This window comes from Chionomys nivalis, chromosome 11, assembly GCF_950005125.1.
Source record: "Chionomys nivalis chromosome 11, mChiNiv1.1, whole genome shotgun sequence".
In the NCBI taxonomy this organism is placed as follows: domain Eukaryota; kingdom Metazoa; phylum Chordata; class Mammalia; order Rodentia; family Cricetidae; genus Chionomys; species Chionomys nivalis.
The window spans coordinates 17,350,323-17,373,437 of NC_080096.1; the positions used below are offsets into that span (position 1 = coordinate 17,350,323).

Consider the following 23,115-nt stretch of genomic DNA (forward strand, 5'->3'; position numbering starts at 1 on the left):
GCTCTTCTGAAGCAAGACCCAGTCCTTTCTCTGCATGCTGCGCTGCCCTTAGGCATTCAGTGGTGTTGGAATATTTATCTCTAGTACCTGTTTTCCTCAGAGATCAGGTCTGTTCTTTGCCTGTTTGCCTGCTGCAGTGCTTGGGAGGCGAGGGCGTGTGCAGCACTGAGAAACCAGGCACAGGCTGTTCTGTATGAGGTCTTGCTCGCAGACCTGGAAGGGCCAGTGCTACCCAGCTCACTCCCTGCGTAGTCTATACGGCAGCCTGTGGAGCACCCAGGGATGCTGCTGCTTCCTTCATACTGTGCTGCCCCATTGGTGGTAGTGGGGATGGAATCCCCTGAGCTGACCCCAGCCTCCAGCTAGTCTAAACTAGATGCAAATGACAGTGTTGACCAACAACATCCGAGCGAGTTCAGTGTGGCTTCAGCAGTCGAGGGAGGAGGCCCAGCTTTACAGATGCGCATGCACCACACGTGTGTGTGTGTGTGTGTGTGTGTGTGTGTGTGTGTGTGTGTGGCTATGTGGCTGGGACCTTTTCTTTTAAAAATATAATTATCAGCTACAGTTGGTAGCTGAGTCAGAATTTGGTCATTTACCAAGGAAACAGACAACATTTTGAGAGTCTAGACGGTGAAGCGTCTTCCCCAATTGTACAGGTGTAACCAGGGGTAGCTGTGACCACGGGCAGCTGTGACCATGGGCAGCCGTGGTGAAGAGGATGCTTTAGACTTGCACTTAGCAGGCATTTAGCTAGCACAGTTCTCACATGGTTCGGGAATGGACGTACATTTGTATGTGTGTTCGTGTGCACGTGTGTGCATATAAAGACCAGAGGTTAGCCTTGGCTACTGTTGGCAGCAACTGCCTGTCATTTTATTTAGCATTTTTATTTGATGTATATAGATGTTTTGTCTGCATATATGTCTGTGCATCTTTCATGTACCTGGTACCTGCTGAGGCCAGAAGAGGGTGTCAGGTCCCTGGAACCAGAATTACAGATAGATATGGGTGCTGGGAATTGATCCTGGGTTCTTTGGAAGAGCAGCAAGCACCCCTGGGCCATATCTCTATCCTAGCCCACACGCTTCTGGAAAATAAGTAGGCGACCCCGCTTCCACCCACTTTGAATCTATTAATTTTTATACCTGTGTATATTTGTATGCACATGTGCATGCCGTTAACGGAAGAGGCCAGAAGTTGTTGAATCTTTTGGGACTGGAGTTTACAGTGGGTGCTGGGAACTGAACTCAGTTCCTCTGCCAGAACAGGAAGTGCTCCTAACAACTAAGCTGTCTCTCAAGACCCTACCCCTGTTTGGTTTTTTCATTTATTTTTTTTTTTTTACAAACCAAGCCATCACCTGCAGCCCTCCCTTTTTTTGGGGTGTGTGTGTCATGTAGCACAGGATGACTCTTCTTTAACCGCCTTTATAGCTGAAGATGACTTTCAACTTCTGATCCCCTTGCTTCTCTCTCCTGATGGTTAGGATTAGAGGCCAGACGGACATGTGCTATTTATGCCCAGTTTTTGAAATTTAATTTTTAAATGGTTGAGCACTAGGGTGTGCTTCTCTCATCTCCAAGAAAAAAGAGATTTAAAAAAAAATTAGACTCACTGAGATCCTTCTGTCTCTATCTCCCAAATCCCCAGACTAAACACTGGCACCACCGTGCCTGGCCGGTTCTTGAATTCAGTGTCAGGGTGATTTTTTGAGGCTACAAACTGGCTCAGATTAATGAAATTTGGGAATGCTCTAGTTTTAGGTGAGATAGGAGCCGGCTGGTGGTGGCTCATACCTTTAATCCCAGCACTTGGGAGGCAGCGGCAGGTGGATCTCTGTGAGTTCGAGTTTGAGGCCAGCCTGGTCTATAGAGCTAGTTTCAGGACAGGCTCCGAAACTACAGCAAAACCCTGTCTCGGAAAAAAGAGAAAAAATGAGCTAGGACATCTTTCTTTTTGTTTGATTTTTTTTTTTTTTTTTTTTGGTTTTTTTGTTTTGTTTTTTTCAAGGCAGGGTTTCTCTGTGGTTTTGGAGCCTGTCCTGGAACTAGCTCTGTAGACCAGGCTGGTCTCGAACTCACAGAGATCCACCTGCCTCTGCCTCCAAGTGCTGGGATTAAAAGCGTGCGCCACCACCGCCCGGCTTTTTTGTTTGATTTTTGAGAAAGGGTTTCACTAAGCACCTTGGCTGGCTTGGAATTTGCCATCTAAACCACACTTGAACTCACAGAGACCCTCCTTCCTGCCTTTGCCTCCCCACCCCAGGATTAAAGGCATGCGCCATCATTTTGGGCCAGGAAGCATTCTTTTACCAGGGGGTGGGGGAAGCGTACAGTTATTTACCCAATGGTTATCAGTGACTGGCCTCCAAAGGGCAGAGTCCGAAGGAGAGTTTAACCATGGGGCAGTTCTTTCCAGGTGTTCACTTTTCTCCTCCTCAGTTTTTTTTCTTTGTCAGTGTTTATGAAAATACAATGTACCCACCAAATGCCTCAGACTTTGAATTACCAGAAGTGTTTTGTAAAAGCTGCAGTTCAGAACTCACTACAGGGGACCTAAAGCACATCTGGAGGCGGGCTCTCATAATTTGCCTTTAAATCTATTTCATTTGTTGCACATGAATTCTACATACTGAAAAGTAAGACAGGGCATACAGTGAACAGCAGCCTCTTTTGCCCCGTACTTTGGAGCCTCGTGCTATTTCTAACCCTTTGTATGTGGTAACTGTCGATTCCTGTAACATCCACCGAGCTCTGTATAGCTCTTTTTTGTAGGGGAGGCAAACAGCCTAGCCAGGGCAGGTTTTCTGAGAATCTGTGTCTAGGTGAGTGTTCCTAGCTGCCACCCTCTGCTGAGTGAGCGAATCCAAGTATTAACTGGATTAATCCTAAGAGCTTGCTTTGCAAGAACAGAGTTCATCTTCAGGGGTAAATGTTCCATGCGCTGGCCTGGAGTTGCATCTAGCCCTGCTTGGTTGTGTATGAGTCAGAAGGGATCAGTCTGGTGGCATGGGTGTCAGGGGCTGGCAGTGCCGATGCTGAACTAGGAAATGGGACCTGCAGTCTGCAGTCGCTGATGCTGTTCTTTTGACACAGGGTCTCTTTTAGGTAGCTCTGGCTGTGCCCCGGACCAAATCTGCAGTCTTGTCCTTGACTATTTTGTTTGCAAATATAGAGCTTGAAAACACAGTGATTGGCTTTATTTATCATATTATAGTACTATGATGAGGTGCAGACTGGCAATGGCTTGAAATTTTTGACGTCCTCAATAAAGATTATTTTTACTTTCACTCCAATTACTGTACTCAGTTTTATCATATGGAATTGTTATTAATATTGTATGTCGCCGGGCGGTGGTGGCGCACGCCTTTAATCCCAGCACTTGGGAGGCAGAGGCAGGCGGATCTCTGTGAGTTCGAGACCAGCCTGGTCTACAAGAGCTAGTTCCAGGACAGGCTCCAAAACCACAGAGAAACCCTGTCTCGAAAAACCAAAAAAAAAAAAAAAAAAAAAAATATTGTATGTCTGTGGGCATGGTGTATGTGTGTGATGTCAAGACTACTTTGTGGAGTGGAGTTTTCTCTGTCTATCTTTACATGGGCCCTGGATCACCAAGTCATCAAGCTAGTGCTGCAAGAGCCTTTACCTGCTAAGCCATCTCATTGACTATGTGTGTGTGTCTTAAAACGCAGTTCCATAAGCACCTACACGCACGTTGTGTACAAACACAAGCTAACTAGCACACATGCGCAACACAGGAAAAATTTAAAAAGGTTCTTAGAGTCTTTCCCCTGCTTGCTGAAAGACAAGGAACTCAGGGGATCCCAGTGACTGAGCACTTGAACTGATGGTCTTGTTAGGCCATGTGATGCTTTTATTTTTATTTTTTTCCATTGCTAGTGAAACAATCTTGAAATGACGCAGTCTTAGGGGTTTGGATTGGGCTTGTTTTCTCTGCCAGTTGAAGACTTAGAAGGCAGAAAAGCCTGAAGCCCTGCAGACAGAAGCAGCAGTCATGTGAAGGCAGGCATGTGAGGAAGCATGCCCTCTGCAGACAGAAAGCAGCAGTCATGTGAAGGCAGGCATGTGAGGAAGCATGCCCTCTGCAGACACATAGGAAAAAATCCCTTTGCACAGCAGAAAATCCAAGCTCTTCTGAGGCCTGGGGCTTTTAAAGCCTCCGAAGGGTCTTCCTCCCCTACTTTACTTTGGCGAACTTGAAGACACACAGGACAGCAGATGGGTCATGACTGGTGTGTGGCCTGTCCTCATCAGTCCATCAGCAGGGGGCTTGCTGGTGGGAAGCAAAAGCTGTTTTATCACCAGGAGGTTGAGGAAGAAGCTGGCCATCTTGGAAATTTGCCCCCTTTATTACCTAGCCTTGGTCCCGCTTTCTCCCTGTCTGCCTACCAGAGTCGGTCCAAGGCCTAGTCCCTCACTAGGCTCGAACCTGGGACATGCATGCCAGGCAAGTGCTCTGCTGCTCAGCTGGTGCCTCAGCGCAGACTTTGCTGTAAAGAATTTTCTTTTTTGGTTTTTCAAGAGAGGGTTTCTCTGTGTAACAGCCCTGGCTGTCCAGGAACTTACTCTGTAGACCAGGCTGTCTCTGCCTCTGGAGTGCTGGGATTACAGATGTGCACCACCACTGCCAACATCTTTTGTTGTTTTGAGACAGGGTTTCTCTGTGTACAGCCCTGGCTGTTCTAGAATTCACTCTGGAAGCTGGCCTTGGAGATCCGCCTGCCTCTGCCTCACAAGTGCTGGAATTAAAGGCATACACCACCACTGCCCTACAGCAAGAACTGTTCTTAAACTCAAACAGTTACTAAACTCTTAGCATGTGTTGGTCACTATGGGTATCCTGACCTAGCTGATCTCTGACATGTGTATTGAGTCCGCTTTTGCAGATGTTAGTTTACTGAAGGTTGCACAGCTAATGAAGTAGTAAAGTCACTATTCCAGATGTGTCTGGGTCTGAACTTTGTACTCCAATGTACTCTGCAGACCCAGTTGGAGAGATGAGACCTTGAGAGCAGAGTGGTTTCAACCAGAATGTGAAGATAGCGGGTAGATGCTAGGGGACACGCGCACCTGGCTGCTTTGTGACTTGTAAATAAATCTAAGGCCAGGAGGTCATTTAAGTGTTCAGGCAGCTCTTCCATCCCTCCCTCCCTCCTCCTGTTTTGTTTTTTTCAGCTGGGATCTTGCACCTATAGAGCAAGAAATGTTGACCTCAGATACACTGACTGTGTATTCTGTTAGAAACTCTCATTCCTCTTGCCTCAGCTTCCTGCATTCTGGGACTGTAGGTGTGCACCCCCACATTCACATTAGATCAATAGCATCTACACTAAAGGTAAATGGGGTATTACAAACCTTAAGTCATTCTTTTGGGGTAACACGTTCTGTGTGCACTGAGAAAATGTGTGGAGGGAAAGAGTTTAGCGGATAGGAGAGCATTCTGTCTTCAGGTCCCAGCTTCTCTTCCCCCTGGTCACATCACCTCTCACTCCTAGTCCAAGGAAAGAGATAAAGTTGTTAAAGCCTGCTCCCCCCCACCCCCGTTAGTTATTTTTAAATTTAACTGCTCTAAGGACTGATTAAGCTAGGTTTTCTAAGTGAGCAGTTCCTTAACCTTGACTTAGTGAAACATTAAAATATTCATGGAGTCTACTCCTGACCCTATTCTGCAATGTGGGAGCTAATCCAGCGGTTTCTCGTTAAATGCCAGTATTGTGCAATTGCAGAATTACAACAGGCCTGGAGGAGGAAGGGCTAGTGAGCAAGAGCCATATCAGGCTGCATGAGAGACAGAAACACCCCTTTCAGAAGAACAAAACTCCAGTGACGGCTAAGACCCACCCCCACGTCCCGTATGGTTTGTTGTGTACCCTCGGCCAACCCTGAACTGGTGGTCCTCCTGTCTCAGTCTCCTGAGTGTCAGGTGCACAGATATATGCTATCTGTTATGCTCAGATCACGGAGTCCGTCTAAAACTATCTGGGAGACCAAGTCCTGTATGTAAAAGCAAAGGGCCTTTATTCTTACACAAGTTTGCAAACTCGGACTCTCCGTGGGTCCATCATATTGGAGTGGTTGGAGAGCCTGAGCTCCGTTGGGGTCAGGTTTTTCTAGTAGTAAAGGTGGGGGTGAGGGATTTCTAAGGCTCAGGACCCTTGATTGGCAGACATTTGTCTAGGGGTGTCCTGGTGAAGAGCAGTGGATGTGCACTGGCAGGTGATCCTATCTACTACGGTTGGAAGTTCGGAATTTCCTTCGGATATTCTGTTCCTTGGTGGTGCCTGGGTAGTCTCAGTTTGTGGTTTTTCTCGGATCCAGGGTAAACTACTGAGACTCAGGCCTCTATTGAGCTGGTCACGGCTGGGTCCTACATCAAAAGTGGCCAATAGTCCTTTTGTTGTTGCTGTTTTGAGACAGGCTCTTACTATATATGTAGCTGTGGTTGTCCTGGAACTTAATAGGTAGACCAAGCTGTTCTTGAACTCACAAAGATCTGCCAGCCTCTGCCTCCCAAGTGCTGGGATTAAAGGCGTGCGCCACATGTCTGGCTTTATATATTCAGTTTAAGCCTACCTTTTCTCCTTTGTTCAGATTGCATGACTTTTATTCTTTTAGTTCTTTCCTGCATGTCATCCCTTTGACTTTTAGTCAGTATTAGTTAGCTCTTTACTATAATAAAATACCCAAGATATCTAACTTCTGAAGAGAAAAGTCTTGTTTTGGGTTATGGTGTTGATGTTTACAGCTTTGGGTCTCTCATGTGGCAGTGGATGGCAGTGGCAGGTAGTATATGGCAGAACAAATTGCTTATTTTGGCCAAGAAGCAAAAGAGAAGAGGAAGATATTGAGGTCTCTTTTTTTTTCTTTTTTTCCTTTTATCTGGACAAAGTTTATCTGCATATCCTTTGACCGTCCTGGAACTAGCTATGTAGACCAGGCTGGTCTTGAACTCAGAGATCCTCCTGCCTCTGCCTCCAGAGTACTAGGATTAAAGTCATGTGCCACCACTGCCCACTGAGTTTCCGTAATCTTGCCAGTGGTATGCCCACAGTGACATAAAGCTCCCACTAGGCCATCCGTAGTGCCTTCCATGTAGGCCATGGGGACAAGGCTTTACCAGGCTGGCCTTTGGGAGAGATAATCACAGCGGAGTCTATCTTCTGAGCCTCTTATTTTGGCTACTGTAAAGTTTTTCCAGCCCGAAAAGCCTCTCCGCTGTCACAATAATCCAAATCAGACCAAATCAAGCCAAATTAGAAAAAGGCCCAGTTTAATGGTTGCCAGTGCACCCGGGTGGCCCTCTGGGACTACATGGGAGGGGAGGGTCGGAAAAGCCGGGAAGACCACGTGTTTGTTCTCTAGGGCAGTTTAAATAGCCTGTGGGAGTGGTCTTGACCCTCTCTGGGGAGGGGTCACCATTTGGCGGGCTTTCTCGGAGGTGGAGTCTAGACTATGGCAACTCCCAGGGGATGGGGCTTGAATTGGGACTTTCCACTCAAACATTCCAAAATGAATGCCAGGGGCTGGGGTGACACTCCAAGCAAACAGTTACTGTAACTTTAGTTCTAAGTGGTTCTTCGAGTTTCCTGTTTAGACTGTTTTGCTGAGGCTTGCTAGTTTTTCACTTGTCTCAAGGTACTGATACTTGATTGTTGAAGCGTTTTTATCACAGTTCCTAGATATTTTGTCAGGTAATTTTGTCTCGGTCATCTTGCTCTTGGCATCTGCTGGTTGAGTTTTAAAAATTCAGGGTTGAGTTCTTGGTATTGCATGGAATTTCTCAGTGGAACCCTGGGCATTTCATTGACTCTTGTGTTCAGTCCTGACAGGGAGCGCAGTGAGAGGAGGCGAGAGCAGGGGCAGAGCGGTCACAGGTCGCAGCACTGCAGGCCCAGGAAGGTGGGTGTCTAGGTGCCCCACTGGGTCTCTGGGAACAACCACAGTGCAGAGCTTAGAACTGGGAACTGACAGAGAAGCGAGAGCCTTCCCAACCTTCCTACCAGGATGACCTGCACACACTCCTTTCCCTTTGCATCTCTGTGGGCGCCTATAGTGAAGTGAGGGTCCTGCCCCACCCCTGGATTCTCTGATAGTGCAGTCTTGCAATGTGAAGCCAGAGTCTGTTTTTGAATGTTCTACTTGGGTTTTGTTATTTTACTATTTCTTACTATTCTGTGTGTGTACACTCCTCACAGCCCCCAGGTGGAGGTAGGCCAGTTGGAGGTAGGCCAGTGGGCAAGTTTGTGGAGTAGGCTCTCTTCTTCCACCATTATGTGGGTTTTGGGGATCAAACTTAGGTCATCAGCCTGTGCGACAAGCTCTTTACCTGTTGAGCCATCTCTGTGGTTCATTCCTTTGTTTCTTTAAAAACATTGTATGTTTTTATTTTAGGTGTATGAGTGTTTGCCTGCATATATGTTTGTGCCTGGTGCTCATGGAGGCTAGAGGAGCTTTGGATCCCTGGAACTGGAGTTATACACAGTTGTGAGTGGCCATGTGGGTTCTGGAAATTGAACCGGGGACCTCTGGAAGAGCAGCCAGTGCTCTTAATGACTGAGCCATCTCTCCAGCCCCTTGGATTATTTTAAGACACAATGAAGCTAAAGAAGTAGACCTGCTTTAGAAAGTAAATTTTTGCAGTTTTCAGTGTTAGGATTTTATGATTCATTCTGACTACAAATTCTATATATATTTTGTTATTAATAAGATAAGTATTTTTAAAAATTAAAGTCCATTTGTAACTATGACTTCTGATTGATTACAGTGGTGTCTGAGATCCTCTTTATATGTGTGTCCCCTTTTCTTTTTTCCAAGTTCTCGGTGACTCCTGTTATTTGATTTACCTGAGGAATCTTTGGCATTGACTGGAACCCAGGGCCTTGGTAACACTATAGCATTGAGCTATACCTCGACTGCTAAGTGACCTGGTGTTAGTTAGGGAGTTAGGGACTCAGTAACCTCTTACTAATGTGGCATTTTACTGATGTTCTGAACAGTTCAGGGTTACTTTAGGAAAACAGAATCTCTCCCAACCCCGAATGTGTATCACCGGTGAGTATAATTTGTATTAGGAAGTGAAAGAGGCATTGTATGTGGAGGGAGAGAAAAGAAATAGAAAGTTTTTTTTTTTTTCTTGTGTAGACTTAATTTCTTTAAATCATGAGTTCAGCTGGGTGGTGGTGGTGCACACCTTTAATCTCAGCACTTGGGAGGCAGAGGCAGGCGGATCCCTGTGAGTTTGTGGCCAGCCTGGTCTACAAGAGCTAGTTCCAGGACAGGCTCTAAAGCTACAGAGAAACCCTATTTCAAAAGACAGAAAAACAAAAAAAGCCCCATGAGTTCAAATGCCTTTTTTCCCTCCCAATATAGGATTTCTCTGTGTAGCCCTGTATGTAGACCAGGCCATCCTCAAACTCAGAGATCTGTCTGCCTCTGCCTCCTGAGTGCTGGAATTAAAGGTGTGCACCACCACCCAGCCTCAAATGGTTTTTTTACCCCAAAGGAAGCTCAAGAATTCTGGCACGTTGTACAGTGAGTAGTAATGCCAATTGCCTTCTGCTCATGGGCGCTCGCTCACATGGTTGTGTCTACTGTGTGTGCAAACATGCAGATGGACTTCCATATTCCTGTGTCTACTGTGTGTGCAAACAAGCAGATGGACTTCCATATTCCCGTGCCCTGTTTTGCTTTGGTGAGTCCAAGCCCCAGAAGGATTCAGATAAACTGAGATGAGAAAATAGTGTTGTTGGCCATGTTGTGCAGGACCAGCGGGAGTAATCAGAGTGTTTCTGTCCTGAGGTGTCGCTCAGGTTGGCCTCCAACCTGCGGTGTAGTAGAGGTTAACTCTGAACTGCTGATCGTTCTGCCTCTGCCTTATGTATGTGCTATAAGTTCACTCCTCACCCATCTCCTTTGTAATCTTGGCGCATACCTTATAAAAATTAAAGAGTTGTTTGGCTTGGACTTGGGAAAATTCTGCCATGTTCATCGCTGCACTCAGGGAAGTTAACTGCTCATTCATGAGGTAGATTAGGAAAAGCTTTGTAAAAGTGTCAGGTTTCCTTGCTCCATGGATAACAAGGGTGGAGGATATTTATAATGGATTCTTTTTGGTTTTTCAAGACAGAGTTTCACTGTTTAGCTCTGGCTGTCCTGAAATTCCCTTTGTAGACCAGGCTGGCCTTGTACTCACAGAGATTCTCCTGCCTCTGCCTCCCAAACGCTGGGATTAAAGGCGTGCACCACCACTGCAATAGATCCTTCTTTGATGGGAGATGATTGGTGACGCTTTGGAGACAGACCTCTATACATTTCCTGGTTTTATGTTGCCATATGCAGTATACTGTTGCTGATTGTGGTGGAGCACCCTTTAATCCCAGCACCTGGGACACTGAATCAGGTAAATCCCTGTGAGTTTGAGGCCAGTCTGGTCTTTGCAGTGAGTCCTAGGACAGTCGGGGCTTCCCATGGCAGACTTTGCCTTTTGCCTGTGTTAGGGATACATGTGTCCTGGGTATGGTGCACTTTTCAGCATAGCAGCCTTTGTTAATTACTTTCTGTTGCTGTGCTAAACACCAAGACCAAGGCAACTCGGAGAAGGAAGGGTTTTTGCGTTTTGGACTTCAGGGTCTAGAGGAATAAAAGCGAGTCCATCGCCGTCGCAGTGGGGAGCATGGCAGCAGGCACCAGGCTTGGCTGCTGGAGCAGCAGCTGAGAGCTCACACCTCAAACCACAAATAGGAAACAACAAACTGGGAATGGCTTATGGCTTTTGAAACCTCAAAGCCCACACCCAGTGACATACTTCTTCCACCAAAGCCACACCTCCTAACCATACTCAAACAGTGCTACAAACTGGAGACCAAGTATTCAAATACCAAAAAATATGGGGAGCGCCTCAGTCAAATCATCACACAGCTATTAGCCAAATGTGACTTTTTTGGTGTATCAAGGCAGGGTTTCTCTGTGTAACAGTCCTGGCTGTCCTGGAACTCATTCTGTAGACCAGGCTTGCTGCAAAATCAGAACAAATGTGTTTTTTTTTAAAAGATAAGTAAAATGAGGTGGCGCACACACCTTTAATACCAGCACTTGGGAGGCAGAGGCAGGTGGATCTTTGTGAGTTCCAGGCCAGCCTGGTCTACAAAGCGAGTTTCAGGACAACCAAGACTATTTTATTTTACAGAGAAACCCTGTCTCAAAAAAAAAAAAAAAAAAAAAAAACCAAAAACCAACCAAACAAACAAAACACAAAAAAAAGGAAAAAAAGAAAGAAAGAAAAGATAAAAAGATAAGTAAAATGATGTCTTCATTAGATTGGGACTATCCTTATTTTAAGTAGTCATTGGCCAGATGTTGCTGCTGGCCGCCACGTTGGAAAGTGGTGACAAAGTCTCCTTTACGATACAAAGGCGTCTGGAACAGTGCTCTGCTGGACTGGTCATTTCTAAGAAGAAACTGAGGCGAATGAAAGACCAAAGCAATTAAGACCTGCATTTCCACTCTCCTTGCCACTCCTAATATTTCAGATTGGAATTCATGAGAATTCTGCTTGAGTGCCCTCATTTTTGACCTTGGTTTTAAATGTTTAATTCTGTTTGCAGGCTGGCAGTGATGGCGAGAGCATCGGCAACTGCCCCTTCTCACAGAGGCTCTTCATGATCCTTTGGCTCAAAGGAGTTGTGTTTAGCGTCACAACCGTCGACCTGAAAAGGTAAGACGCGGCTGTGGTGTGGAACTGCCTCGCAAGTGTGTAGTTTATCCCTAGCTTGGATCCCCTTCCTGCCCTTTGCTTTGATCGCCCATGAAGGAAGCACACAGTATTCAAGTTTTCTGTTTAAGGCTGGATTTAACATGTACAAACATTAGAGTCAAGGGGTGGTGGTGGTGCACCACCAGGGCCTGAGCCATCCCCATAGCTCCACATAGTGCCCTTGACATAGATAAATGCCTCAGCCTTGTTTACTAATTACTTTCTAAGCATTTTAAGTTGTTAATAGTGTCTAGGGGAAACTTGTCAGACTGCTGTGTGACGGCAGACAGTTATTTATCCTGAGAGTTGTCATAGAGTGGTTCCCAGTTAGGTTAGCATCCCACGGGGTCTTTGCCTGTGCCTTATTTATTTTTTACTTCTTTGGAACAGTTTCTTTCTTTCTTTCTTTCTTTCTTTCTTTCTTTCTTTCTTTCTTTCTTTCTTTCTTTCTTTCTTTCTTTCTTTCAGCTTTTCAAGACAGGGTTTCTCAGTGTAGCAGCTGTAGCTATCCTGGAACTTAACTTTGCAGATGAGGCTGGCCTTGAATTCACTGAGGTCTGCCTGCCTCTCAGTGCTGGGATTAAAGGCTTGCACTACCACGTTCGACCTTGGAACAGTTTTTGAAATGCTGAAGATTTAAAAACATATTTGTTAATTGGGTGGGTGTCTTTTCTTTGGGAGGCAGAGGCAGGAGGATTATTCATTCAAGGCTGGCCTGAGCTATAGAGTGAGAGAGACTCTTTCAAAAAGGAAAAAAAAAGTGTATTTGTTGAAAATAACCAGTCTTTGAGGAACCCCTTTGGAGATAGTTTGTGAATGTAGAAAATAAGCCTTTGGTGTCAGAGAATAAGCGTTGGAATGACTGCAGGTTTCTGAGAAGACCCTGGTCTGTTCCTGCTGGACAGAGCTGCTTTAAGAGTGGAATAAGTCACGCAGGACCCTGCTATTACTTTTTATTTTTTCTGCATATATTCAAAAAGGAAGCTTCTCAGTCTAACTCCTAAAAATAGACCATACCCCAGACACACACCCTTACTATGTCCTAAGCTACGTGGTGTTCTCCTATTCCAGTTTTAGCTCGGAACACATGAGCTGGCTGCCATGCTTTGAAAAGACTTCTTTGAGTGGTTGAGCACAGTGCCTGATTGTCCAAGAGACCAGGAATGCCGAATCGGGTGGGGAATGAGTACATCGGGGCCTTCTTCTCCTTTACAAACTCTGGGAGGCATTACTGCTGCAAGCTGATTGGTGCTTGAGGGCTGGTGTACCTGAAAGTATTGTACTCCATATACAGAAACGGATACATAGGACATAGGTATTGGGGTCTTAGAGCCAGAACCTCCCAGGGATGTGCATTCCTAGGTTATGTATCAGATCAATAGAAGAGAACAGCTAAAGTTAGGGTCTGGGGTTTTGGCTTTCTCTAGAAATCTTAGGTCTGTAGTACAAACAAGATAATTTTCCCTCCTAGACACAAGGTTTGCAGTTCCCCTGCCCCTGCCCGTCCATTCCCAAGTACAGGTGTTCCATGTGTTTGATCCCACACTCTATTAACTTTCAGGAGGATAAAATGAAGGTTCACAGGCCCATGATGACTCCTCCCCCTCCAGCCAGGTCATCAGTGCCCTTTCCTGGAGACCCCAGCTTTTAGGCATGCTCTGTGATGTTCATCTGTTCAGACCTTTCCCATGGGTTTACAGAGTTTTGAACATTTTTAAAAGCGAGTGACCCAAGAGAACGAACACTGGTTCAGAAACAACATATAATAAAGTTGTCACCAGAGTGACGTGCCCCACGGTATGAAGAATCTTCCATAATGTACACTTAGTTTTAAAGCTTTGTGACTCTACAAGTCTGTGGGGGAGAAAATACCCACTGAGCTTATTTTCTTGAATATCTTGGAAATTGCCCACTTCTGCACCGAAAGTACTGATCCCAGAGCGTGCCAGCTCAGAGTGACAGCCCCCCGAGAGCTACTGAGAAGCCCACTCTGTACCCTGAAGCAGTGATTGTTAGCTTTCCTCCGTAAGAACAGGCGGGGTCTGGCTCTGGCACAGCGTGTCTTCTAAGTCTCAGTCGGTGTTAATGACTGTGCTGGCATATGCCTGCCTTCTGTGAGCCTTTCAGCCCTGCAGTGCAGCCTGCAGTGCAGCCTCAATGCTCCAGTGGGAGTTATTTCCAAGTCTGCTTCTCTGTTCATGATGAAGTCGTATTAAAGGCATTTCAGATAAAATGGCATCCAGGCCACAGAAAGAATCTCTGTCTCAGCCACTGCTATTTGAACAAAAGCTGCAGATAAACATGTTTTAGATCTGGGAGTCCAGCAGCAGACACATGTCATCATGTGGGGACAGAAGCAGGGTAGCTTGGGAGAAAGGAGTAGGGCCTGGCTGTGCGGCGAGAGCCCCGCCAGAAGTAACCCTGAGTCTGAGGGCAAGAAGTCTCATCCTCTGGAGTTGCTCTTTCAAGTTAGGTCAAAGGGAAGGTTAACCTTCAGTCTCAGCTGTGTGGTAGGCACTGTTTAGGGTACTTTTGACTATTTTAAGACCTCTTTTTTTTCTTTTACCTTTTTTGGTCGGTGGTTTCAAGATAGGGTTTCTCTTTGTTTAGCTTTCAGTGCCCTGGAACTCCTCTGTAGAGCAGGCTGTCTGTCTCAGACATCCGCCTGCCTCTGCCTCCTGAGTGCTGGAAATAAAGGCACGCACCACCACCGCCCAGCTGGTTTTGACCTCTTAATGATCAGAGTTTATTGGTTTACAGGGCTTTTGTTGACTGACAGGCTCATGGCAGTAACCAGGGTCTTAATAAATTTGGAGACTTGTACCACCCTCACTCTGCCCAGAGTTCCTAAGCCAGAGACCAGTATCTCCATTGCTGTTAGTTCCATCAGAGTCAAACCTTCCAGTACTATAGCTCAGCTTTGAAGGTGAGCGGGGAGGAGAAAGCCGGAGGTGTAAGAAGGTGAAGGTTCACTTGTGATCTCAGAGCTTGGGAGGCAGAGGCAGAAGGATGGATCTCATCCTTCTGATGAGTTCCAGGCTAACCAGGGTAGTTAGAGACGGTGTCTCAAAACACAAAAACAAAACAAAGTATATAAAATTAATGATCTGAAGAGAGACAGTGGGGACACACACTAAATCAGCTGCCTCTATGTACAGCTGATGACCTCTGCTTAGGAGACCTGCGTAGAAATTGTAACTTTAAGACGTTTACTCTGTCTGTCTGTCTGTCTGTCTGTGACTGCTTGTGTATGCTGCCAGAAGGGAATATTGAGTGTCCTTCTCTGTGGCTCTCCGTCATAATCCCTTGAGAACAGGCTCTCCTTCATCTTATGTGCAGGGGTGTTTGCCTGCATATATGTCTGTGCACAACGTGCCCACAGAGGCCACAAGAGGGCATCGGATACCGTAGATCTAGAGTTACGGATAGTTTGTGGCCTACTTTATGGGTGCTGGGAATTGAACCTGGATTCTTAGAAGGGCAGCTGGTTCCTTACCCTCTGAGCCATTGTTCCATCTCTGAGAACAGGGTCTCACCATTTTGGTCAGGCTGGCTTTTGAGATCTGCCTGTCTCTCCAAGTTACAGGCACATCAGGCTGGCTCTTGAGATCTGCCTGTCTCTCCAAGTTACAGGCACATATGGTGGCCACACCAGGGTTTTACAAGAGTCCTGGGGATCTGAACTTTGGTCCTCGTACTTGTCCAGCAACCACTTTTTATTCTGATCCATCTCCCCAGCCCTAACATTAACTTTCTATCACGAAAAGCAGTCATGTCTGCCATAATACCAGTGAATCAGGTAGGTATTTGCATGTAGAAATTATAGAGAATAGAGGTTACTTTTTAAAACCCTGGGAAATGTACAGTTCTATTCTATGTTAAACACGGAAACCCATCTTACTTGCCCTGTTATAATGATTTCCTACCCCAAATGGAGGCATACCATTTGTAATACAGTGCATTAGTCAGCTTGGAGTCTAGTTACTATAGTAACAAAACTGTTATGGTGATAGTTTAGACTTCAATGTAGTTTCTTTATAATGAAACAACGGAGCAATGGAAATGAGAGTGCCAAACCTTTTAAAAAGAGTCATAAATTCAGAGCAAAATCTAATTTCCAAATAGACCCACAAGGTGGTTTCAGTTTTATTGTGTCTCAAGCTGGGCATGGTGGTGCATGCCTGCAGTCCCAGGATCATAAAGAACAAGCCCAGCCCAGGCTACACATGAGGCCCTGTCTCTAAACAGCATCTACAACATGAGCAACCGTCCCTCAAAACAAGAGCCACCATCATATATGTCTGTCCCGTCCTACTTTCTGAAGTCGAGAGATGAGTGACATTTCCTGGTAGCTCTTCAGTAACGGATGCATGAGTGACCCATGCGGAGGGTGAATGTAGTGGAACAGGGAGGCTTCTAGAGAAACTGCCAGCTTCCTGTGGCTCTTAGTCATCCGGGAAAGGCAGGACTTAGTCTTCCTCTATGAAGCTTCTGAGAACCCAGACCAGCCCTGCAGTTTGTCTCAAGACTGTGATACTAGATACTGTGTGTCCGTCCATCTGTCTTTCTGTCTTCTTCCCTCTGTCCCTCTTCCTTAGGAGAATTTTTCTACTGCATGTTTTTTATGTTTTTTTTTTTCTCCAAGAGATTGTCAGAGAGAATAATTCCTGAGGCTGTTGAGAGTGAATTAGAAAAGAGATTAGTGAATATTATTCTTTTTTTAAAATTTATCTATTTTTAAAGATATTTTTGTTTTTAGATTATATACACATGTGGAAATTATAGAGATTTATATATATGGAGATTATATATATATATACACACATACACACATATATATATATACGTACATACATACCATATAGTATCAGATCCCTTGAGCTGCCTGCTGTAGGTTCTGGGAACCGAACTCAGATCTCTCTAGCCCCATAATGAATATTTTTCTAAGCCTCTTATCAATACAAATTCTACTTATACATTGTGTTCTTAAAATGTGTTCTGAAGTCTTGAGAGTGTTAGTTTATTTTTAAAATATTGCTTCATAGCCGGGCATTGTGGCACATGCTCCTAATCCCAGCCCTTGGGAAGCAGAAGCAGGTGGATCTCTGAGTTCGAGGCCAGCCTGGTCTACAGAGTGAGTTCCAGGACGGCCAGGGCTGCACAGAGAAACCTTGTCTTGAAAAGCAAAAGCAAACTCACTCACACACCATTTCTCTCTATCTATCTATATATGTATGCATGTGTATAACAAACTGATACTGAGGTAGACAGCAATGAGCTGATTATAACGTAGCGAAGCTCAGTGAGATCCTGTAAGCGCTGTAACTAGACAGACCTTAGGAAGGAGAAGCCAGTGACTGCTCCGCTGTGACTTTATTAGTCAGCCAGAAGATTGCAGATCCTTCATAGTAAAGAGCAACCAATTGAGCGAAATATTACACAACAATTAGAGGTGCCCTGCTATTAACCTTTGTGAGGCTGGGTGCCCCCCCTTTTTGATTGTTTATATAATGTCAAGTACTCTCTTGCCGTATATAATGCTATGCTTTGAAAATTGGCACCTTTGAAAGAGAACTCAAGAGACAGGCCCCTGCCCCCTTGGTCAGAGACCGATGACAGGTGACCGAGAGCCAGCTCCCATGTGGGATAGCTGTGCTCTGCTCATTTTATACCAAGCCACCAGCCTACGTCTTCCCGGTTTTGTAGGTAGGATGAGTTAGATTTCAATTGAAATCAAGCCACTTAAGTTACTTACCATATTAGCCTCAACTGGGTTCCCTTTTTCCTTCCTTTCTCTCCTGTTCTTTTTCTTGTTTCGGTGTTGGCTTTTTGTTTGTTCTTGGTTTTCATCTAGAAACAAAATGGGAAAGAATGGGCTAATGTATTTCATCAGAGACCCCTGGGTAAAGCAGAGCTACAGTCAGATCCAGGCCTCAGCTCTGGAGGTCCACCCAGCTCAGGCAGAATTTCAAGGTGTGAACCCCGAGCCCTGGCTTTTGTCACTTGGGGAAGTTGAATGATCTTAAGTTGAGGGCCTTTTAGGAAATAAACCAGCCGTCCTAGAGTGCTCAGCCGGTACCTCGTGGCTTGTCTCCAGCCGCAGACATCTGGGAAAGGGGCTATCGTGGGTCACGCGGAGCACTAGGGGAGGACCCGCAGTCACAGATGGCTCTGTGTGGAAGAGTCTCCTCCCTGCCTGGCACTCCTGTTTTATCTTTGCTGCTTGCCCACTGAGAGATGCTGAGGTTGCTCCCTAGATAGAAGAGCCTTTATGTCAACAACTAATCCTTGAAAGCAGTTTTACGGCCTTTGTTGTTTTCAGTCTGTAGAGCTTTTAAGTAGAAATAAGATAGACTAGTTAATCAGTCATTAATATTAATGAAAATTGGTAATTATAAGTATGTCTGGCTTCATGTCCCATTGTCAAATAATTTCTCTAAATTAATCAGATTTTATTATTACAAATCATTTGATCCTGAAAAACCAATTCTGAACCCTTAACTCCATTAAAGTTAAAACTAACTTAACCTACCCCCTTACAGAAAGCTTTGTTAACGGGACCCTGGAAACCCTAATGACTTCATTTGCATACCTTTGCTTAGCTGCTGTTTGCTTGGTCACTGGTAGCGTAGGTGGCTCCATCAGTTGTTTCATTCTGGCTTCATTTGCTTTGCTCCTTCTCTGAGAAAAGTCACCACGCCTAGTAGTGGAAGCAGGAACTGATTACGTGGTCCCCTCCATGGGCTGTTTTTAAAACACTGAGCCTTTTCTTTCCTTTTATCCAACTCCAACCTGTTCAAAAAATAACATTCATAAAAATACAGACTTTATGTTTTCACCTTTATGCTTTTACTGTCGTCGCCCCCCCCCCCCCCCCCCCCGTGCTGGGATTAAAAACAGCACAAGCTAATCTTTTTATCTCTGGTTGGAGTATAGCCAAAGAAAGAGGCACTTTTTTCCTAACCTAAATTAAAAGATGGAACCGGAGAGCAGGCATGAATGAGTGGGGCCTGGGGAAATGGCTGTAGCAGGATTAATTGTGCTGAGCAGAGTCCGTTCTTTTGCAAATCCTTTTTAATGTCAAAGTAATTCTCCTTTGTGATATACTTAAAGATTTTTTTAAAAATTCAAATTCTTTGCATTTGTGGTCAGGAAGGAAGGAAAAGAGCAGGCGGGCTGGCTAATTTAAAAATAAGATAAATAGCTCTGTGGGTTGTGATGGTGTGGGAAGCTCTCTGAAGGGACATGTTGTTATCTTCTTTTTTAATTATGAAAATTTCAAACATATCAGGATAGACTTAGCCGGGAATGGTAGGTAGCCCGCACCCATAACCCCAGTACTCTGGAGGCCAAGACAAGAGCATCAGAAGTTCAGTGCCAGCTTGGATGTGGGTTCAGGTGAATTTGAACACAGTGAATCTTTTTCTGAAATATTTCTGAGTAGTTCCTGGCCATTTCTGTTCTAGTTCTCTTAGTGTATGTCTCCAGGTGCTGTGGGCGTTTGCTTTCTGTCTGTGTGTCATCTGTGGTTCATGCTGGCCTGGAACTCTGTGCAGCCCAGCCTGCTCTGGAGCGAAGGGATTCTGCTTCAGCCTCCTGAGTGCTGGGCTACACATGTCTGGTCGCCACACTGGGCTATGAGGAGGTACGTGTGTCTGTCGGTGTGTGAATATGTGCATATGAGTGCCGTGCCTTAGGAAGCCGGAGACATCAGATCCATTGAGCTGGAGTTACAGTGGCTGTGAGCCACCCCGTGTGGGTGCTGGGAACCGAACTCCAGGTCATCTAGAAGAGCAGCGTGCACTCTTAACCTCTGAACCATCTCTCTAGTTTAGATGAGTTTTTAAACGTGGGCTGCAAAACAAAAGGGTCCTAGACCTCACTTTGTTTATTGACCTCCTCTGCCACCCTCCCAGAGACAGGGCCTCTATATTGGTCTCTGTAGGGTCCTAGTTGGCCTGGAATTAACAGAAATCCACCTACCTCTGCCTCCTGAGTGCTGGAATTAAAGGCGAGCCCCACGATGCCCAGTTTAGGCCTAGCTTTGGGAAATACATGTCCCAGAGGCGAGATTAGATTCAGAGTGAATGTCATGATGCTTTATGATTTCTTTGTCTTGTCACTGACCAAATAATACACCAATCACACACTGATGCTAATATTCCCTGGAGGGTGGGGTAAGCTTTATTTAGTCAAGTAAGAGCAACATTCCTTGCTGTTGGGGTCCATCTTTATCAGTGTTTTACAATACTGATACCTAGTAGGAAAATGTCTTCCTTGTTGCACATTGGATTTCTTTAGTGATTGTAGGCTTGACCATGTGCTCACTGACTTCTCTCCTAACTCTTTATTGTCTTTGAGATAGTCTTGCTTTTAGAGACTCTACTGTCTTCATTCTTTGAGTGTTACCTTCTGGCCAGGGTTGACCCTCTTGCCTTAGCTTCCTGAATTCTCAGATTACAGGTGTGCCACCACTCCCAGGTTGCCTCTTGCCAATTCTATTTCTTCTTAGATTTTTTTTTTTTTAAATATTTATTTATTATGTATACAATGTTCTGTGTGTATGCCTACAGGCCAGAAGAGGGCACCAGACCTCATTACAGATGGTTGTGAGCCACCATGTGGTTGCTGGGAATTGAACTCAGGACCTTTGGAAGAACAGGCAATGCTCTTAACCGCTGAGCCATCTCTCCAGCCCCTTCTTCTTAGATTTTATTTTCATTTTATGCATGTGGGCGTTTTGCCTCTGTGTATGTCTGTGCAGTGCCTGTGTTAGGAGTCAGGCATTATGCAGACCCCTGTCACCTGGTGGGATGCACTCAGGCAGTGAGCAGTGTAGCCTAGCCAGCCCAAGGTCCTCTGTGTGCAGGTGCAAAAGGTCCCTTAAAGAGACAAGCTCTGCCATTGCTACTCTCTTCCTGTTGTTCTTCTGAAGAGGCAGAGGCAAGCAGGTCTTGGGTGCTCTTTCTCTCTCTCCTTCCCTTTACCCTTCTCTCAATAAACTCTGCCCTCAAGCTCTGTCTGCATGGTGTATGACGCCTCTGGCTCTCACCCACCACGTCCCTTTCCCTCTGAAATCATTACAGCCTGTGGAGGGACATCGGATCCCCTTGGACTTGAGTCACAGTTAATTCTTGACTACCATGTAGGTACTAGAATTTGAACCCTGGTTCTCTAGAAGAGTAGCCAGCCAGTACACTTAACTGCTGAGCCATTTCTGCAGTCTCTTCTCCCTCTTACTTTATTTATTTATTTATTTATTTATTTATTTATTTATTTATTTTGAGGCAGGGTCTGTCTCCTTTTGGAGACAAGGTCTGTACCCTTGGCTGTCTTTTAGCTAGCTATGTAGACTAGGCTGGCCACAAACTCACCAAGATCTGCTGAGACTAAAGGGTATACTACTGTTCCTGGCTTTACTTAATCTTTTGATGGCTTAAAATTGATTCGAAAAAGTTCTTGTATTTTTAACATGCTGAATATTTATCTACTTTGTGCTATTTCCTTTTTTAAAAAAGATTTATTTATTATGTAGAGTGTTCTGCCCACACACATGCTTGCAGACCAGAAGAGGGCATCAGATCTCATTTCAGATGGTCGTGAGCCACCATGTGGTTGCTGGGATCCTTGGAACTCAGGACCCTTAGAAAAGTAGCCAGCACTCTTAACCTCTGAGCCTTCTCTCCAGCCCTTATTTTGTACTATTTTCTTCCTTGCTCATACCATCTTTTACATACTGGGAGACTAGATACCCTCCCAGTCATCTTTCTCTGTGTTAGTCTGACTCGTGTAGAGATAGTACAGGGATCAGGATTTCTTCTTAAAGCTCAGGACTGCGGGAGCTTGTTCTTTGTTTTATGCCCACCCCCACCCCCCCAAACAAAGCAAAACAAAATTGGGAAAGGCTGCGGGCCTGGAGAAGTTTGACTCCTCTCTCTTGGTCAGAGGTAGGAAGTGTTAAGGTTGAAGCCACAGACTGACTTAAGTCTTTGCCCCTCATTTTACCACCTTTAAGCTGCCTAGCTGAATTTGGAATGAGAATGAAGGAATTTGGTTTTTTTTTTATCTTTTTAAAATTTATTTACTCCTTTTAAACCATGTGTTTGTGTGCCTGTACGTGCCTGTGCATGTGAGTGCTGGTACCAACGGAGGCTAGAAGAGGGTATCAGATCTTCTGGATCTGGAGTTACAGGTGGTCGTGAGTTGTCCTGTGTGGGTGCTGGGAGCTAAACATCAGTCCCCTGTAAGAGCAAACATTCTTAACCGTGAGCCTTCTTTCCAGGCCCAAGGATGAAGGATTTATCTTTTGGTTGATAAATCAGTGACTCTTACTGCTCTTACCATACATGATGTGCTGTGTGGGGTTGGTGCTTATCAGAGCGCTGTGCACTCTTACGCTAGGTGAGCAAACACTGGGGCTTGGTCATTCTTCCAGACGCTTAAGAGTTAGAACTGCCCAAGAACTTGCTCTGCCTTTATAGAGTGGAAAGTGATCTCATTTTGACCACTGCTTTGCCTAACAGGAAGCCTGCAGATCTGCAGAACTTGGCTCCCGGGACCCACCCACCGTTTATAACCTTCAACAGCGAGGTCAAAACGGATGTAAATAAGATTGAGGAATTTCTTGAAGAAGTCTTGTGCCCCCCCAAGTGAGTATGAGAATTGTGGACACAGTGCCACACTTTGAATTAAGCTCTTCTGATGGCTTTAGATTCCTGCAGCGTTGACAACCAGGACTCTGACGTCGTAGTGGAAATTTAAGCTGCAGACAGAAGGTTTTGTATCCTGCTTCTATTTTCAAAGTGTTACTGGTTTTCTTTTAGGCTTTACTGGCTTAATTAACCTGAAAATATGTTTCTTTTCTTTTTTTTTTCTTTTTTTTTGATTTTTCGAAACAGGGTTTCTCCATAGCTTTTGGTTCCTGTCCTGGAACTAGCTCTTGTAGACCAGGCTGGCCTCGAACTCACAGAGATCCGCCTGCCTCTGCCTCCCAAGTGCTGGGATTAAAGGCGTGCGCCACCACCGCTCAGCTCTTTTCTTTTTTTTAAAGATGTATTTATTTGTGTATTTTATATATTTGAGTGTTTTGTCTACATGTATGTCTGCATATCAGAAGATGACACTGGATTCCATTATAGACAGTTGTGGAACACCGTGTGAGTGCTGGGAATTGAACTCAGGACCTCTGGAAGAGCAGCCAGTGCTCTTAACCACTAAGCCATCTCTTCAGCCCAGAAAATGTGTTTCTTTTTTCCTGACCCATCATTTCTTGCCAGTTGCTTTTGCCTTTACTCTTCATGTCCAGATAATTTTCCCAGCGATGGGGATTACTGGGTCAGA

General features: G+C 45.2%; 1 protein-coding gene across 1 annotated transcript in view; it reads left to right on the forward strand.

Moving 5' to 3' along the window:
* Clic4 (chloride intracellular channel 4) overlaps positions 1-23,115 on the forward strand; it is a 58,907-nt gene that overhangs the window by 24,545 nt on the left and 11,247 nt on the right. The window contains exons 2-3 of the mRNA XM_057784891.1: positions 11,627-11,736; positions 22,299-22,424. Of these exons, the coding sequence (XP_057640874.1) occupies positions 11,627-11,736; positions 22,299-22,424 (236 nt within the window). The remainder of the gene's footprint in view (positions 1-11,626; positions 11,737-22,298; positions 22,425-23,115) is intronic.